The following is a 20,359-nucleotide window of genomic DNA, read 5'->3' as shown; positions in this document are numbered from 1 at the left end:
TATATATATATATATATATATATATATATATATATATATATATATATATATATATATATATATATATATATATATATAACTACATGACTCAGTCTGTTTTAATTCTCATATTTGTCATCTGGCTGTCTCAGTTTTTTACCCACAGAAACGTTATCTTCCACACACAACTTTTTATAAATCTAAATGCAGCAGCTACGAAGTTTTTTGAGATGAACTGAACTCTGAAAGAGCGATGCTTTGTTTTGACACTTATTTATGACAACGATCACAAGTCACAGTCTAAGTTATGGAGTTTTTAAAATGGGATCATGTAGATACAAAAAATAAATTGTACAAAAAGAATTTTAACCAAAGATATTTTGTTTAATAACGTCTATTTTTGTTACAGTTTTATTTAAATTCATCTACTTTCACCACAAATTTTCCAGGTTTAATTTCATTTGTCGGTTTGATAACCATCAGGGCTTTATGTTTTTGATCAATGTCTGCTAGTATCATATGATTTTCCATTCACAACACTTTAGTAATGATGTTATAGAAACAGACCTTATATGCCATGACTAACAGTTTAGGAAGGTTTTCATAGAGATAAAATACAACTTTTGGACAAACTTTGTACTTTTTTAAGGCTTCAAAAAGACCCAAACTAATTATTTACAGATTAAGATTATGCCAATACACAATACTGAACAAAAGTTTATTATGAATTAAATATTCTCTAGTGAATCAACATTATATAAAAAAGTATCGTGACATAAAGCTGTAATATTGAGTGAATTAAGGCTTTCAAAGCTACGGTTAAGTGAATAAAATACTAACATATTAGACAAGTTATAAGAAAACCACAATTAGAAAACTAATTGCTTTTTTATCATGATGAAAAAGCTATTGAATAAGTACAGTCTCCAGTGCACACACAATATATTAATAAAAACATTATCATATAAAAAATACAAATGCAAATATGCACAACGACGAACAACTTGACCGTATTTTACAGTAGTGTTAATATATGACTGTTAGGTGAAATAGGCAAATGTTTCTCAAAGAAAGCAATGCCAGCTCATATAAAGTTATGTTTGGCTAAAACTAAGCTAATGTGCAATCCATTAAAGACAACAGTGATTAAAAAAAAAAAAAAGACTGGCTATGTAAAATACAGGTTACTACTCGTGATTAATGTAATGTGCTAGCATAACAATGTCTGATGCAACACGCGTCGTATTGGAGTGACTACATGCATATACCAGGGCCTAATGTTTGACCTTTAACCTGCCTGTTTTACAGCGATTGAACACCTTTCAAGGTTTTGAAAAATGTGCTATGAGTAAGAGGTAATTCCCTCTTCTTTTGATTCTTTCTGATACGGGAGGAGGGGAATTAATTATTTCAGATTACACATTGCTCATTATGCAGCGAGTCTGCAGCACAACTCATGGCATTAAGTTCAGCTCCAATGAAACCCCTCTAGTTTTCTGAGGTTGTATATAAACTAATGTGTGAATTAATAGATATGTACAAGTGATTGCATGGCTTAGTCATTGTAGGAGGACAAAAAATGTAGATAGATACATAAACAATCCGTCTTTCAGCAACACCCTTTTATTTCTTGTCTGAGGCCCTTTGTTGTGGGTGGAACAAATGCCGTAGATAAGATCCATTGTGAACGGGCTCGCTGCTTTACAGTAAAAAGGTGCGCTCTTATGATAAAACTAAGGCTTAAACGCCATTAATCTACGGAAATGGCTGCTTCGAAACAAGATAGAGATTCATCGCATTTAAATGATGCTGCGACAAAGCAGAGAGGCAGCAAAGTTTATCCACAAATATGAAGCGTCTGTCCTTGATAGCAAGATTTTTATTGTTGCAAATTTCATCAAAGAGCAAATGAGTTTGCATTAGTTGTAATATTATAGCAGTCACCAGTTGGTCTAAATGTACATTTTTAAATGCAGACAAACAGTATTCAATTGGGCGTCATATTTATGGTCTCCAAATGAATAACTTTGCAGAGAGGGGCGACCTTTCTATTTAGATCTCTCATTTATTTCTATTCATTCATTTTCCTGGCTACAATTAAATACATGAAAAATTAGGGAACTCCATAACACCCCGTGTGTTTTTCTAACAAAACAAAACTGGACATATGAATATTTAATATGAATTTCAACAATATTGAGCAATTAAGCTAACGCATATACATAATAAGAACCGAAGATTTATTCACACTTAAAGTGGCTGAAATTACAAACAAGCCTATTACATCCTTGCACATAACAGAACCACACATTTTGATTAAGGTTTGCCCTCATTTAAGCCTCAGACATTTAATCTGGTGTGCAACAGAATGTTAAAAATGAGAGTAAACAGTAAAGTATGACTAGGTATCCAGAAAGAGGACTGTGTCACTCTCTGAGTCTCAGAAGAACTTAAATTCAGCTTTAGCAAAAATGCTAAAAGAAGCTCCCGTAAAATATAAAAATTCATCACATGGCCTACACCTCGTTCTTATTACCGTTAATGCAAAACTTTTTTCACGTAATCAAAAAGCGATTTCACAAGTATAAGTTTAACTTGAGGCGTGCTGGGAAAAACCTTATGCTCTCTAAGAAAAACATAAAAAGGCAAGACTGAAGTTAGCCACAAGAGATGTAGATAAAGACCAGTATTTCTACAATAATGTTCTGTGGATGGATGAGTATGACTTAATACGCCATTACAGTACGTTCAATACCATAAAGCAAGGAAGTGCCACAAATACCATCATGTATCTCTGAATGCTTGAGGAGAATGTGAAACCATCAGAAAAAAAAATAATTAGGTTGGTGCAGAACCGGTTGTTGCAACATGGCAATAATCCAAAACATGCCAGTGAATTCAGCAACGACCGTCTGAACACTAAGAAATGTAGTCCTGGGTTGAGTCAACAGATTTTGGTTTCATTGATCGGCTGTGGTGTAACTTGAAACTGGCTGTGCAAGCAAGAAGCCTCTCAAACATCTCGCAGCTAAAAGTGAGGATTGGGCCAAATGTTCCTCTGATACGTAAAAACAAGGAGGTGATAGCAAACAGTGGGTCGCTGGAGAAATGTTCAGCCAAGTGGAGGTAACACCAGCTGTTAGCTGCAAACTATTCAGATTTTCTTTGATCTCTTTGCATAACGAATAAAACAACAGTTTCTCTTTCTCTAACAAATAAAACTTCTCCAGTGCTTTAAAAATACAACGAGCAAGCACAGTTGCCTCTGATGCTTTCCTAGATAATTTTAACCGAAGCCTCCACCCCCCATTTTACCAAAACTTGCATTTTCTAAAATTCAAAGCAGATGCTTGAATTTTGTTGGCGTAAATCCAGATGCAAACACTGGCGTTCCATAAAGCAGGGAGATGAACACAATAGATTTCGCTTTGAATTCAATGCTTTCCAATGCAGATCAGAAGGCAAAACAGTAGCACTGTTTTTTTTTTTTTTTTTTTTTTTTTTTTTTTTTTTTTGTCTGTGTTTGTGTGCAGGAGATCTGGTGAAGAAGCTCTGTTGATTAATATTTCCAACTGGTGCAGACATGCATCTGAGCAACCACAGGTGACGGAAAACAAGCTTGCTGTGGCCACAACTAGCAGAGCTATGCTGTGTCACAATACAGCTCAACGTTTTTACATGACTGAGTGGAAATGAAAACATTACCACATGGTAATACAAATTCTGTCTTGAAAAATAATTCATCTTCTGACCACTAGAGGGCTAGGAACACCACACACACACACACACACACACACACACACACACATATATATATATATATATATATATATATATATATATATATATATATATATATATATATATATATATATATATATATATATTTTTTTTTTTTCTATTTTTAAAGTATGGTTTCCTAGAGGCTGTTGTTGCTTTTTTAAATGTATTATAGTGCTGTAGAAAGCAGTTACATTTACCTTATTTTAAAAGAATAAAGATGGAAATCACCAGGAGGAGTCAAGCTGATAGATTCAGTGGACAGGTTCAGTTTAAGTTCACATTCCACCGTTTTCAACAGCAGGAAATTAAAATGTTTTAAGTAGAATCAGTGGGTATTATTTCACTACTTTTATGCCTCACTATTTTTTTTAAATAAAACAGCTGTTTGCTTGATGTTGAGGCATGTGACAGTACATCCAGAGTACAAATGTATGCATAATATTGGCTTTCCAAAAATAAGAAGACATTTTAGAAATGCTTCTGGAAAAAAACAGAGAGAAAATTTGTTGCACCTAAAACAAAAATCAAGACAGTGTATCACAATAAACCATATTAAAATTCATTGTAGCAATTAGACTCTTTCAATAACCGAGTGATGTTGGTTGAACAGCCTGAGAACATCTTTATTTGTTCAACGCAAGAGTGCAACAATTCAGAGAGTATCAAACATAAACACGTCAAACTAAATACAAGATCTCCTTTCCTGTCTTTCTGACGTAAAGCATTTTTACTGAATGCCTTATTAAATTTGCATACTCAGTCAGACAAAATAAAACAATACCTCTTATACATTACTGATTTAGCTTTTGATTTAAAGCACAGGGAAATTCTTAATTTCTGAATTGATCACGATTGACAGTAGGTCTCTGTAAGCTTCCCTCTTTATTTTTTCTTACTCTTCAAACTGAGATCAGCCTGTCCACTGCAGAAAGGATACTAGTCGCAAACCGACAATTTGACACGGCTCCTGGAATGTCTGATTTTTTTTTTAATGTTTGCATTCTTGCAAGTCAAACATTTTTCATAAACATCTATATGAATTTATGTGTTCTCTATTCTTTTAAACTATTATCTCTTTATGGTTGTCACAAACATTTAGCCTCGCACAGTCGTCCCCGCTTTGCTTTGTTCTCACTGCTAAAGTTAAATATCAAAGATTACTTGAGAAAATACAAAATGTAGTTTTCATATGATGACCTCATTGCATAAGCAGCCAACTGTAGCAGCCTGTATCGTGTCAGACTTGACATCACTTAATCAGAACTCGTCTGATGACACGAAGCAGGCTAAAAAAAAAAAAAAAATCTCAAAACATTCAAGACCTGCAAACGAACCGACAACGAATGTTTCTGGTGTTACTTCTCATCTGTTTCTGAATTTCATTCAGCCCACTTCAGGCTGCCAAATACATCCTGTTATGTGATTCTGCAGAACCAGGCCTTGATGTTGATGGTGAAACTGAACTCATTTATCCAAATAGTGTGTTTGATCAGTTACTGTATTATTTAACACAGATGATGATTCCCTTTTCACATAATCCCAGGTTGGTTTTGATATAAAACATGACTTTTTTTTTTTTTGGATCGTCGGAAACGTCCAATAAAATGACTACAAAGTCAGAAACAAAAGAAATCTGTTAGGGAGCGAGAACAGCTCATCTGCTCGGTGCCATTTACTGGTAAAAGAAAACTGTTCCCTGACTGGTCCCAGTTGGGTTTTCCCAACAACACAGCGAGTCCAGTTTAACGATCAATCATAGTTGTATGAAACCCAATCATGCCAGCAGCTCTTTAGTGGCGTGCAACAGGTGAAAGAGCTCTCCTTCCACTGCGGCATCTAATACAACTGAAAACAGAAACCCGTATGAATGGCTCAACCCACCTACAGAGTGTGAAAGTAATCTAGAAAGTGTATGAACAGTTATCGTTCTTGCTACATTGAAATTGTCAATTTACTTATAGTGAGCCTTTTATAGGAAATCAGAACTCGAGATAGGGGGAAACCATAGAAAACACAACACAGAGGGGTATTTGCATACGCGGGCGGGCTTTGGGTTTTATGTACAGAACAGAGGAGCTGAAAAACAGTGAAGACATCTGAGCAGCAGCAGAGGCAGCAGCTATTTTCAGAGTTGTGGTAGAAAAAAGAAGTACAGTCATGAGACTCCTCTCTGATGACAATATCATTAGTTTGATGGTACGTGAATTGACATTTATGTAGCCAGCGTATGCCTACATGTAGCTCCGCTAGCCTTAGTGGTAGCAGAGCTCAGACCTGCAACTGTGCAGTTCATAAACACACACACACACACACACACACACACACACACACACACACACACACAAAAGTTACCATCAAATGTCTTGTATCTCTGCAAAAGGACTCATAAACGTAGATTGCATCCAGACATAATAGTGTGCTGAACCAGACAGTAATACAGAGACGCTGACATTTAAAAAAAATAAATAAATAAAAAATAAATAAATAAATAAATCACAATAAACTGTGTGGATGCTGGAGAAAGAGGGAAGGGAGGAGAGCTGACAGAAAGTATGGGAAACCGCAGGGGGAAGGTGAGGTTAGAGAAAGAGAGAGAGAGAGAGAGAGAGAGAAGGAAAACGGCAGAGTAAAGAGGGGGTGAGGGAGAGAGTGAAGGGGGACGACTATATCCTGGGGATGAGAGAGAGGAGCTTGAGAGGAGAAGAGGCACCGGCTATTCACCGGGGAGAGGACTTTTCCACACGAGTGCATGCGCTTGATGCATCCGGACAGGAGCTCAGGTCCGGTTTTTGTCACCGTGCGTGCGCTTGATCATCTGTGACGAAAACATGCCAGTCTACAGCTGCTGCCGGACACAATCACTCCCCTAACATGTAGACAAACCCCTGTTTCTGTATTGACTGACTTTGGATGAGAGGTGAAGCAAGTCCAGTTGCCTTCATTTAACACCTGGATAAACTGCGACCAGAAACCACCGAGGATGAGTCCCTACAGCAGCGAAGTGCGAAAGCACCAGTTTAGAGTCGCGTCCCGAGAGATTATAATTTTAATTTGTCCTTGATACCTTTCGGTCCTCGTGGTTGCGAGCACTTCCTGCAGATTTCCAACTGTCAGATGGGTCACAATTAAAGGTCTAAAGCCGTTAAAGTGCTTGGGGTGAACACAAGCTGACTGATGGCATCGGTGTCTTTGAGAGCAAACATTGCCTAATGAACGGGCAAAAATATCTGCCACAGGAAGTGAGGGAGCAGTGGTGCTGAAACGAGGTAAGGGATGTTCATTTTGGTGACCCAGGATTGACTTTTAGCTTCACCTTGGAGAGGGAAGTTTGAGTTCTTGGGGTTGAATCTATAGTTTTGTGCAATGCCCTGCAAAAGTATTAATATCCCTTGAAAATGTTCATATTTTGTATCCATGATAAGCACAAACATCATATGCATCTAAATATATGCATTTATATATATGTTTTTTTAATTAAAAAATTAAAAGTGATTGTTGTAGTTTAATATAGACCAAATCCCAAATTTGCAACAAGAAGCTCTGATTCCACTTAAATTAAACTATTATAAGAATGAAATACATATATTTAGGTTATATTACAAAAAAAACAACAACAAGTGACTACATTACTTTATTGAAGACTAAATTTCAAATCTGCAAACAAGAAGTGCTTGTTGGGTTCAAAGTTGGACATTTGTTTTACAAATTACTATCTCAAATAATGCCCTTCTAAAGAAATTAGATTTCAAATTGTTGACAAGGAGCTCTATATCCACTCAAACCTGACTATTTTCACTAAAATATAAAAATAAATATTGATTCTTCTGGAGACGGAATACTTATTTGAAACAAAATTTGATTTTTTTTTCTTTTAATAAATGTCACGCTTTAAATGTGCTACACAGAAACAAAATAAGAATAAAAATGACTTTTGATTCGAAATCTGATTTATTATTATTATTATTATTATTATTATTATTATTATTATTTTTTTTTATTTTTATTTTATTTTTTTTTTTTTTAACCAAAAATGAAGCTAACATTGTGCATAATAAGAGACAAACATTTGCACACGGTGGCCAAGGCAGCAGCTGTTGAACTGAATTTTAAAATCAAAGTCTCCATGTTTCTTGGCTAGCCTGGGATTGTGTTGGGATTCCCCCTTACGCACCGACCCAAGAGTCTGGGTCTCTCTGCTCTGGCTGGTGCCTCCACCATCCAACCCGGGCGAAGCAGGAGGTAGAGGGTGGATGGTGGTTTCACAGCACTTGATGAGTTATTAGACATAACTGCAGCGGCGTGGCTTCAGCTTATGCTCGCAGAAAACCCGTACCTGTCAAAGACACGCCTTCTCCCGTTTCATGTCAAATTGCTTCCAGATAACATTATTTTTAGAACTCTTTTGCATTTTTATTGACCTTACTGACACCAAATATAGAGAACCTCCCTCTGCGATCAACAGCAACAGTGAGGTTTGTATTAATAGGCCTGCGGCTCAAACTGCGGTGCTCTTGAACACCCATCTATTAGAGGAGGGGTGGGTTTTTTTTGCACGAAAGGAGGAAGTACTCAGCTCGGCTATGTGAAAATATTGGCACTAGATGTTTCTGCGAAAAGGCTGCAAAGGCACACATAGACAGCTGAACAGGAAATGACTGGTCATACTGTCAAAAACCTTGAAATAGTCCCGCTTCTGCTTTTGAGACAACGAGCGAGAAGATGAATAAACACGACTTCCAAACGTTCTTCCTAAATGTCGATTCATATAAAGCGTGCCTCCTTATTCGATCATTTGGTAACATTTTAGCACAAATGTGGGAAAACACCTGCAGCGTTGCACACCTACTCTAGTTTACTTTAAAATGTTGATCAAATAAAACAAATTCTAACACAATTACTTGGCTCAAAAGTGATTCTTCTTCTTTTTTTTTATCGAATATAATGTTTCATCTTTTGAGAACGTGGATCACATTAGGTCAGATCTTGCTGATTAATATGTTTTAACCTTGGCGACTCACTTCAGTACTGACTTGCACCTTCTATTCTTTGGAACAAACTAAATCAAAGGATTGTTTCCTTTTGCAAAGCGAGCAGACGTCAAACTGAAGTGTGTCACTGCTTGGACTCAGGGGAGCAAAGAGAGCAGATGAGCATGATTCCTCCTGTGGCAAATTTCTGCCTTATTTCCCTAAAACATGTTTGTAAAGCGAGATCTTAGTCAGTTCACTCTCCTTCCTGGAACACGCGACGCATTAGTAATTACTAATAGCATGAGCTATTAACAAGATTAGTCAAAGCCTGATTCAGGAAACAAGTGCCAGAAACGTCACTTTTAAAAAAATGTGACTTATGATTTAATGCTTGAAAAATAAATTGCTTTTGAATCTTAGCTGAGTTCCTAAACTTTCATTGCAGTGTACTTATAGCTAAAATCTACTCAGCACCGTTTTCACTTGATGCAGCAGGTTTCTGAGATAAGTGCTAACTTTTTTAATAGCCACGGGTTTCAGAATCAATTTCGTAAAAAATACTACACTTGGCTCCTAAATACTAATTTCAGGGCCTTCTTTCAACAGCACACACACGTCTTTGAAGTTTAAAGAGCGAAAAGAAAAAAATCTATATAATTTTCCACAAAACTTCCCCTGCAATGCAGAGAAACGCACTGCAGGGAAAACTTTTCTTTTTTTGACTCATGTCTGAATTAAACAAAAAAAACAACAAAAAAAAAAAACACCCACAGGTGTGGGATCATAAAACTGGCCAAAGCAATGATCGATGGAGAGAAGATTTCACTTTCTTCTTTCAGTTTTAGTCGCCTGCTGCAACTAAAACCAAAGCCAGAATAAAATCCTACGTTTTGGAGCCAAAGCGAATGCATTTGAAACACCGACAGACGTCGAACGACGGCGCCTTGACAGCACCCCAGCACGCCTGAACTTTGCCACAAACACACGGCACCTGAAATGGCAACGGCTCGTGTGGTGATCTGAATTTGGCTCGCGAGAAGGGCGAATGAACTCTCCCTCGCTTTGCCACGGGGTCACGAAAAAAAAAAAAAACGCATCTATATTTCAAAGGCCAGGTGTGGTACATGAGTTAAAACTTCTGAGAGATCTTTGCACCCTGCATGTATCAGGTGAAGAAAGCAGAGGGAAAAAAAGAAAAAAAAGAGAGAGAGAGAGAGGGAGAATCTCGTCTTTTACTTCCTGGACTTCAAAGGTGCCTCGGCTCCTCAGTGTGGCCATCTGAAGCCTCGCTGGCGTTTGACCCTTCCCTTCACATTTCTCTCACCCTTCCTCCTGCAGATGTTTTGATTAACATTGCAGACCCTCGGACTGCTCTCTGAAATCACAGTAAAATTACTTTGGAGGCCTGAACCCAGGATTAAAATTTGACGAGGATTTTGCCTCTGATATTGGGAAAAAAAAAAAAAAAAGGTTCGGTGTCAGTGCTGCTCTGCTCAACTTCTCTAAAATCTTTTTTTTGTCGTTTTTTGAGAAAATGTGCTTCTTGTTTATAGAGAGGAGATAAAAGGCAAACAGCACAGTCATCGTCAGGAATTGAAATTTTCGTAATATGAGGTCTGTGGTTTTTTTTTTTTTGCACACATGAAAATTGGCTTTTTCTCACGTGTGGATTGAAAAGCCCTCTGTGGATAATGTTTGTTTTAAATCCAACTTTTTTTTTATTAAAAAAAAAAATAGCCCCTTCAAAATAAAAATGCGCTTTAATTACATGACCTGGTGGACTAAAATCTTCTGACCACAGAGAGTGTTTCTGGAGAGGAAGCTGTCAAGGGGAGTCATTGTCAAATGACACACACACACGCACACACGCATGCCGACACACACACACACGCACACACACCTGGGTAAAAATAACAAGAAACAACAGGAAAGAAAAGCCACATCTTCACCTGAATCTTTGCATGCTCGCACAAAATATGCATTGATGCAATAAAAGGAATCACCAAAATTATAACAAAATTGCCAAACCCTATTTCCATACCCCAACACCCTGCCACCCACCTCCCCTGGCACATGTTTCAGGTAGAGTTTTAAATATCGCACTGAGGCATGGGGCTCTCCATCCAGAAGCTGATGCATCATCAACTCACACTGATTCTTAACATGCAAACACACACAAACAGTTATCAATCCTGCAGCTTTTTAATGTTCTGCTAAGGAAGAGGAGAGACAGAGCAACAAACGTAGCCAAATGAAAAATAAATCGACTTTTTAAGTATCTTATGAGTTCTCGTAATGTGTTGACAGTTTCCCAATAAAAAGACTGAGTGACTTTATGTGCACAAAGATCCTCAAACATACCTCGATTTAGTATCATTGCAATTATAAAATACGTGATAGACTACCAGTAGTGATGGACTACTGATATGATAGACTAATAAGTAGGTGGCAATCTGAATGCATCAAACTCAGCGGTTTTTGAATTTTATTTCTTGTGGAAATGCTTTTTAAGCAAAGAGAAGGGGTGTTATGTCAGTGATGCTTAAATTATGCAATAATATATCAGAAAATAAAATAATATACTTCCTGTTTTTACGTTGATTAACAATAAAAAAAATGATAAAATGTATAAATCCTACTTCTCTCATTGCCCTTCATGCTAACCCTACATCTCTAAGTGGTAGTCTGTCCCAGTCGTTCCTTTGGTTGAATGGTCGAGGGAAATATCTTTACAAACTTAGTGGAAACTGAGATTTTTTTTTTCAGGAGCATACATGGGAATCGAGGGTTGTCTGCCAATATGCTTGAAAATCTAAAAAAAACCAAAAAAAAAAACAACAACAAACCCCCCCACCCCCGCGATATTTTCTCCCAGCATATTTTGAATGACATCAGAACTGCTGCAATGTCCAGCTTGAGTAGCGTCGATACATTGCATTTGAATTTTAACAGAAAAAAACAACAGAAAAACAAATCGATTTCTCTGATTAAAATATTTTTCTCTTATCAGCACAACAGTTAGTTATTTTTCATTGCTTGCAAGTTTTAGAACAACTACAATACTGTTTTTTTGTTGCTGTACTGGCAATGTATAATCAAAATCTGAATACGCCTCAAATACATTTAAAAATCTGCATTTTTCAATAGAGTGTACTGCTTGTTATGCATTTTTTTCTTCTCTAACAAGCAGAAAGAATACAGAGTGTTGACATCTGCTGTGCATGTGACCCATTTTCAAGTGGGATATTTTAACCACTACCTGCTTTAAGAGCCAATGGACAGTGGGAGGAGACGAAAAGACTTCAGGAAATGTTGCTCAACCCAAATGTGGGACGCTGGAATTCTTCAGATTAACCATTAAATCGGTTTATTGTTGCATTACTTTTGAGTGTGTCTGCAAGTGCATCTTCCATCCCCTTTTTCAATTGTGATGCTTAAAAAAAAAACTGCTTTCAAAGATTCCTCAATCTGACATCCCGCTGATCAGAAACAACTGGGACATCACAGCCCTTGGAAACATGGGGTTCAGGTGTAAGAGTGAGAGGTGATTTCAGCCAGTGTTGTATTGATTTCTTTGTTCAGGTATTGCAAATGGCACTCGTACATTTAAAAGAAGCTTTTGTTGACTTCAAAGAGGAGCCTGAACTGTGCTCCACTTCTACAGCTCTTTTTTTGCACTCAACCAGAAAGCAAAGACACAAGCAAAGAAGGTCAAAGGGGACTATTCTGCAAGAAGAGCTGCAAGACCTTAATTGCTCTTTGATTTGTCTAAAAAAAAGAAGTTTTTTTAATCCTTTGCATGAAATTTATTTTACCCCCCTCCATCCCCCCAAAAAACAAACAAACAAAAAACAAACAAACAAACAAACAAAAAACAAAAGAGGCCTCTGCAGATATGCCTAGAATATCACTGTGCTGTCATGGTGACATGGATTTGTTTTTTCAAAAAAATTTTATGCACAGATCTGAGCCATGAGAAACCTTTGGCCTGAAACCTTCTGTCAAACACAAGTGTCGCGTATTAGAGAATTAATCCCCATCGACGTGGTTGCATCTTAATGCTCGGTGACCTGCAGAGAAGCCCGCCAGCGTCTCTCTCTACCTCTCTCTCTCTCTTTCTCTGTTTTTCTTTCTCCTCTGCCCTGCAACTAAAACATTTCTTCTTCTTTTTTTTCCCCAGTGTTTATCACAACTTTGACATCAGTTTTAACATTTTAACTCACCGCAGTAGTGGCGGTTTCATTATTATTAGGCTTTTCTTCTGTCTCGGATGTGCTCATCGATGACTGAGCAGCAATGTTTGATTTTTCTTTCTTTCTTTCTTTTCCTTTTTTTTTTTTTTTTTTTTACAAATGGCTTAACTTCTTTAGAAGAGGTAACACGAGCAATTATAAAGCTAATTTAAATCATTTTCTCTTGCACAAAAGCATTTTTCACCCTTAAAAATAAAACCTCAAAAATGTTCAGTGGCAAAGAAAAAGTATTTGACTTGCACTGACGCTCCTAAGAGTTAGCAAAGCTGTGAAAGTTGGTTTATGTCTGGCCTGAATTTGGCACAGATCAAAACTGGAAATCTTTGTTAATTATAAGCGATCAATCTCAAAAAGTAACACTTAAAAAAAATAAAAATAAAAAATACAAAAAGTTTGCAACAGTTCTAACACCTGACCAGTGATGGTATTTCCGTCTGCACGGCTCTGAACAGATAAAACCTCCAACGTGAAGTCGTAAAGTGCAAAATGTGTAATTTCCTCCACATGTTTCTTTGCATAAACTTTCATATGTGCGCAGTGGTTGTGAGACCTACCTGCCCTGCTTGGTGATTATCATCTCGGTCTGGAACTTGTGAAACTTGGCCCACAGCGGGTAGTTATTTAGCAGAACCTGGGTCTTCCCGCACACCTGCAGCCCAGGTAAAGGGTAGAGAGGCCGCTGGTAGCCGTGCTGGAAGCCCGCCGGGTAGTTCTCCGCAGAGGGGGAGTACACCGGGTCTTTACCTCCAGTGGGGAAACCCTCTCCCGCCGCGGGGACGTATCCCTGCCCGGCGCCGCTCCTCTGCGGAGAGCGCACGCCGCCGTAGGGGCAGCCGCTCAGGGTCTGCGCGTAAAACCTGCCGGGCTGCGCCCCGTAACCCCCCACTGTCTGCTCCGTGTGGTAGGGCAGGGTGAGAGGGTCCTGGCCGCCCTGAACCGAGTCCGGATAGTAGAAGCGGGCGTCCTGGATGCCCATCTTAAACTCGGCTAGATCCTTGCCGCCGCGGTGGAGGTGGCTGCTGATGTCGACGCTCTTTCCGAGAGTTTGCGCTTCAGTCCCATTCAACATGCTGAGGTAGAGGCTGCCACCTATGCCGCCCATTTGCAGCGTCGCTCCCCGAGTGTGTCAAAAGTCATAAGCTTAACTCAGACTGCCAGTAAAAAGGAAGAGAGAGAAAAAAAAGAAAGAAGAAAAATAACAACAAAAGCAGCAGAATCTGGACTGTTTTATCCTCACCTAGGAGAGAAAGCGCTCTGATATGCGGCACATTTAAACTTGTCCGCCGCTCAGAGGTGAAAACATCTCTCACACGCTCCGTTCACACCAAACTTTAGCTTTTTTCTTTTTTTTCTTTTTACTACTACAAGAGTGGGTGAGTGTCTTTTATTTGACTCCAACAGTGACTCAAACACATGCTCCACTTTTTAACCTGTGACATACATATATTAAGTGGTCATGTTTTGGAGGAGTGTCAGGAGTGCGCAGAGAGGACGCGATAGGCTCCAGATATGAAAGAGCCACCCCTCCTCTTCATTATAATACATACACACTCACTGGCACACACACACTATGATGGACTCGAACACCTCAAGAAACTGTTTCTAATTAATCTAAACACAACAGGGATTTAAAATTGCGCAACACCCACTTTGCGCAATTCGATTAAATGCAGTTTGCATTCTGAACTTATCTCCAACTCAGTTCGTGCGCTCCTACGAGACATCTGCGCGTTTTAATAATTATAATCGTCGTCCTTTTTGACGGCAGCCATCCTCTCTTTAATGTTAATTCGTTGAAAACTGGGATTTATTGTAATCTGACTGAATGCCTGGGTTACACAAACAATAATCGCCCACTCTCTTTCAGTTACCTTTTTGTCTTTTTTGTGGCCGTGTTTCTCTCCTTCTTAGTTTTTCCTCTCCATAAACCAGTCGACAGGTTGAATCATCACTGAATCAGAAAATTTGATTTTCGCTTTCCATTTGACTTCCGATGCACCTGAAGAAGAAGAAGAAGAACAAGCTCTTTTATTGCTTTATTACCATTATTACTATTAAACCATTGATAATGACATCGGTTATATTGCTCTGTAAATTTGCGCAAGAAATAATGGATTTCACTGGAAAATAAGAAAACTGAGTAAAAAAAAAAAAATCTAAAATGTTTCCGAAAGGACCTTCTTGTCTATTTCTTGCTTTAGTTTTATTATTTTAAAACAAATAAATAATATTACAAACAGTATAATTAAAATCGTTGAGGTATTTAAAAATAACCTGACATTTTTGAAGGATTTGTCAAGACCTCATGGAAAACTTTTAACAGTTGAATCTTTTGAAATATTACAGTAAATACCAGAATCAGAAAATCCACGATGAAGCCTGGATATGGTCATTTTCAAACATTCCTGACAGTTTTTCATAATCATTTTCATTGCTGGACAAATCAACGTTTTTGATATTAGAAAAATGTATTTATTTATTTATTTTTTTCTCAATTGCAACTAATCACATACAGACACAACTCGGTGAATTATACCACTAAAAAGTTGAGTTATTTTATCCATTCAGTTTAAAAAGTGAAACTAACAAAGCAATTTATTTAAAGTTTTATTTGTGCTAATTTTATTTACTTATTTATGACAGTAGATGAAAATCCAGCTCTTGCCGTCATTTGGCCTTCACAATACTGAGGAAGTTTAATGACTGATATTTTCCATCAGTGTAGCTGTGTCCAGTTATAATAATGGAAAATTTAGTGGAAGGTAAAAGGTACCCAAGCAACAGGGGCAATCGTAATCCCCGAGAGGATTGTGAAGCAAAACACATTCAGTCTTGGGGAGAACAAAGTTTGAACAGCAGCTGGAATCAGAGCTTCAGAAGCCACAAAGGAATCCAGGTCATCGTCTGCAAGTGTTGCGCTTCTTGAAGCCACACCTGAGAAATGTCTGGGCTTAAGAAGAAAAAGAACTGGACTTTTGCTCCTATTTCCAAAATCTTCTTTTCAAATGACAGCAAAGTTTGCCTTTTTTTTTTTTTGTGGACATCTAGTTTGTAGGAAGTGTGCAGAGTTGCCTCAGGTCTAATGTGAAGTTTGAACAGTCAGATGTCTGCCAGGAAATTTCACAGCACATCATGGTTCCTTCTACGGAAAAGCATTAAGCCCACTCTGTGAGTAATGACAGCATATTGTGAGTTTCACTGTTTGAATAGATGTTCTGATTTAATCAGATGCACCTGCTCCGTCATGGCAAAAAAAAAGGTAAAGAGCGCCTTTTATATTCTGGGGCTTGATCTTTGCTCGCCGGCTGAGAATCTGTTGTTTTTACTCTTGAGGTTAACTTTAAACAGTTTTAGAGCCTGGTGAAACCCAGACCATTTACGACTGACAGAGGGTGTGTACCCTTTTTTTTTTGACCATGACTGTGTGATCTGGCCGAAACAGAAAGTGGTTTGGCTCTTGATGCAGTAATAAGCTGTGCTGCTCTAGACTTTGTTCTGAGTTGACTGCAGCTTGGACAGAGGATCTGCTTCATAAACACAGATGAAACAGATAACCCTGGGGTATTAGCAGCTGCATGTATTGGACTGCACACACAATCATGGGCAACTCCACCCCCCTCACCCCCCTCACCCCCCTCTCACCTCCAGAGCAGGTATGACACACTCAAAGCCCCTCGACACTGTCACGGCTCTGATCCCACTTCCTGCGTCTCTCCTAGCAAGGTGAGCTCACAAGGGCGCCCGCTGAAGTCATCAGAGTTGACACGGGTGGCGAGGGGGCCACGGTGTGAGCGACACGGTCGCTGCCACGGCCAGCCAGGCGTGTCCACCAACCCCCTTCACCCCCCGTCCTGGGGCTGGCACTTCCTCTGCTCCGCTCTCCCTGCTTCCGGTTCGAGGCCTCAGGCAGTCACCTCGTTCAGCTGAAATCAGCTTTCATTTTGTGTCAGGAGCAGGTCAGCTGCTTCTGACTGTGTTTTGGTGTCTTTTAATCTTGAGAATTTTGGTCATTATCTTCTGAAGCAAAAAAGCTGCAGCTGGTGGGCTGTTTTGTAATGAGTGTAGCACGGAGGCACGCTGAGTCGGTGAGCAGGAGTTATAAATACTTTCTTGCTCATCCTCAGTGCTGGAAACTGAACACTCACGTAAAGGGTTATGAGATGCAACAGAATGCAGTAAAAGTTAGTGTTGTTGGCTTTTGAGCAGCTTCGACAGGCTATATACAGGGTTATCATCACATGTCCTAATGTCTTCATTAACACGACCCCTTGAGTGCAGCTCCATTAAAATTGAGGGCATGTTGCGACTCTGTAAAATTTTGCATGAAAACATTAGCTTCCACAAAAGTCTCCATAGCCCGTGAACCACAAACCACATTGTATTTTATTGGCATTTTATGTGAAAGACCAACACCGAGTAGAACATGCTGACAAAGTGGATGGAAAAGGACACATGTATGCATTTATCCCCCTTTATCCTGACACCCATTAAATAAAATCAGTTGCCTTGAGGTGTGATCAAAGTAGAAAACAAATATATTTGCAGTTCAAGGTTGTAAAGTTCTTTCCTAACCCTAATGACATGTATTGAAGTTTATGGTTGTAACATGACATCGGGGTGTGAATATGTTAGCAATGCCATCATCTTATATTCTGAAACATTTGGTTGAATAACGTTTTGAAGCATTGAGGCTTTTCTTGAAGTGACCTTGGACAATTCTGAGAAACTTTAAAAGTTTTTACTTTGGGTCTTTGCAACATTTTAGCTGATATACTTAAATAGTCCTGGTCATTTGGATGGACTCGATTTCTGTTTCTGTTTTGTAAACCTGCTTATTCTGACCTGTGGATCTTCTGGAGTTGAACTGGACTTTTGTTTTGAAACCACTTGCTTTTCCGATGGTCACAGTCTAAGAAATAATCCTGCAAATGTAGTCAAATATTGGCAGCTATAGACGCCAGAAGTTTACAGTAAATGCACAGTAGCTGTACCGTAACTAATCCTGACAGCAGATTACCTTTGGGCTTTTCCAGCAGTGTCCCTCAGACCTCATCCCTCTTGCCTCTTCAGATCAGCGCGAACCTCAACGTTATATATCCCAGAAGTCCTTGAAAGGCACTGAAATCATTTAACCCTGAAATTAGGTAAAGGGTAAATTTTCAAGTTGACACCACCTAGTTTACTGCATGTTCCTGCTGAATCTGCACTGGGAGGACCTTCTGACCCCCATCGGAAACCCGAGGAGGCAAACATGACCACAATGTTCACTATGTTAACAGCATAGCTATTTGTCATTGCCGTCAACCTCGTTTTAATAAAATTTTCACAAGCAATCAACCCTAGCAGCACAATATTGAGAGTTGAGTTGCTATGTTATTGTCTTGGTCAGCATCTCTGTTTTAAGTCAACTGACTTCTGAGTGCCTAACCCCTCAGCCTTAAATATCCGTTTTCCGACATCGCAGCGAGGTGGGTGGGCATGGTGGACCTGTCACAGAGCGACAAATCAAACCCCGTCTACCGGTCAAGCAGTGGCGTTCATTTCACTGGAGCACCAGTTTGGCGCTTGCTGCAGCCAGAAATAATGAAAACTGGGATGTTGTCATCACATAGAGACATGCACAGCAGATTTCTCACAAGAGGGAATGTTTTGGCAACGATTACTTTCGTGCTTTGATGACAGTAACATTTAGGCGACAATATATCAGCCTCAACAAAACCCTTGGGCTGCTTCCAGAATGGCAGCAACCATATAACTACTCAAGACTAGTAGTAGTACAAACAGCATCATGAAGACCAAAGAACATGCAGGTCAGAGATACATTTGTGGAGAAAGTCAAAGTAGGGTGAGGTTAGAAACAATACAGTTATAGCTCTATTCAGTTCATCAATTGGAAATGGAAAGAGTGGCACAACTGGGATGACTGTCCACCTAAGGTTAGTGGCAACCAACACAGTGATTAATTTAAAAATTAATTAAAACATTTATTTAAAATAATTACAGTCCATTACAACAAGTTTTAGGGTGTATACACACTAGAAAATCTTTTGGCTCGCTTGTTTCATCCAGACCAAAAGTGGACTTTTTCTTTAGTTCATTGTGCTTATTTGCAAGCGGTTTATAATTTATAAAAGCAAAGCAGGTGAAGATCATTGCTCCCATTGGACAGAAACGATGGAAACAGGACAGGTCACACACCCGAAAAGAAAACAAACATGGAAACATGGAAATTGCAGTGGCATTTTTAATGTTGAGAACAGCTCTTACAACGCAGGTTTTGCAATGTGATATTAATTTTGGAACGGTGCCATGACATGCGTGCTCCGAGCTGAATGAGATGAGATGCTCTGGGTGCCCTTACTACCCACAACATGCTGGCAGCAGCATTACTAAACATAAAATGACATATCAGGTACGATTTCAGTGCAGTCACTGCATGCAGTAGTAGCTTTAGCAGGACTGCAGGGCTCATTTTTACCATAGTGCCCTGCAGCGGTGGCTTGTGAAGCCCAAAGCAACATATATTTCCTGTAGTTAGTTTGCTGTATCTCTGTATTCACACCAGAACCGAATCTCACCACCTTAAAAAGTGGGTCTCAGTCGGGTTGTTTGGTCCGGACCAGGGGTCGTTAAAGAGGCATTAGATGCAGGTTTGAGGTGGAGACCTCTGACAGTCACCATGCAGATTGTAAACAGATTGTTTTGGTTGGATCCAAGACTCAGACACAGCCTGAAAAAACATTTTCCTGTCTGAGGCAGGCTCATAATTAGCATAACATATGTTTATTCAAATCTGTGAATGGGTGCGAAAGGGGGCTCAGGGAGGCACCGCCCACAGAGACTGCGAAAGCAGAGGGTGGTGGAAATAAGTGGGCAAGGAGTAAATGGAAAGATCTTGTGAGTTCTCAACACAGAGTGAAATTGGAAAAAGATAACACTTAGAGCTCGGTGGAATTTGCACCCAATAGCTTATAAACTCTTGGTGAAGTGCAAATGTATTCCTCAGCAACCCAGAAACAAACAAGCTGCCACTTCCTTGCCCTATAATTAACCAGTAATCAATGCTGGGTGGCTTTCTGTCCTGCCAGACATCCTCAGCCATCGAGGGGAACACCAAGCCAGCAGCTGTACTCTCAGGGCTCAAATGACAATCCAGCAAAACGAGCTTCAAGCAGCGATGTTGACGGGTGCTTATTGTTAATCTGAAATGTCTGGATCAGTTGCTGAATTATTGGGTCTGTTAGACATTCAGTGGTTTAAAAAAAAGTAATGCGTTTGTTTAAGGTTTTGCAATAGTTCTGATTGCACTAACTACAGAAAATATACAAATTAGAAAAACAACTTAGGTATTTTGATAAATTACAATAGGATGAG

The 20,359-nt window shown here is 39.0% G+C and overlaps 1 protein-coding gene across 1 annotated transcript in view; it reads right to left on the bottom strand.

The window, feature by feature from the left end:
• Window positions 1-14,415, bottom strand: part of tbx21 (T-box transcription factor 21) — a 29,529-nt gene extending 15,114 nt beyond the window's left edge. Inside the window, exon 1 of the mRNA XM_015029086.1 lies at window positions 13,540-14,415. Coding sequence (XP_014884572.1) covers window positions 13,540-14,087 — 548 coding nt within the window. The 5' untranslated portion in view covers window positions 14,088-14,415. The remainder of the gene's footprint in view (window positions 1-13,539) is intronic.
• Window positions 14,416-20,359: the final 5,944 nt, after the last annotated feature.

This window comes from Poecilia latipinna, unplaced genomic scaffold (assembly GCF_001443285.1).
Source record: "Poecilia latipinna isolate Pla-1442-1.1 unplaced genomic scaffold, P_latipinna-1.0 Scaffold144, whole genome shotgun sequence".
Lineage (NCBI taxonomy): Eukaryota > Metazoa > Chordata > Actinopteri > Cyprinodontiformes > Poeciliidae > Poecilia > Poecilia latipinna.
This window is presented reverse-complemented; position numbering and strand designations above follow the sequence as displayed.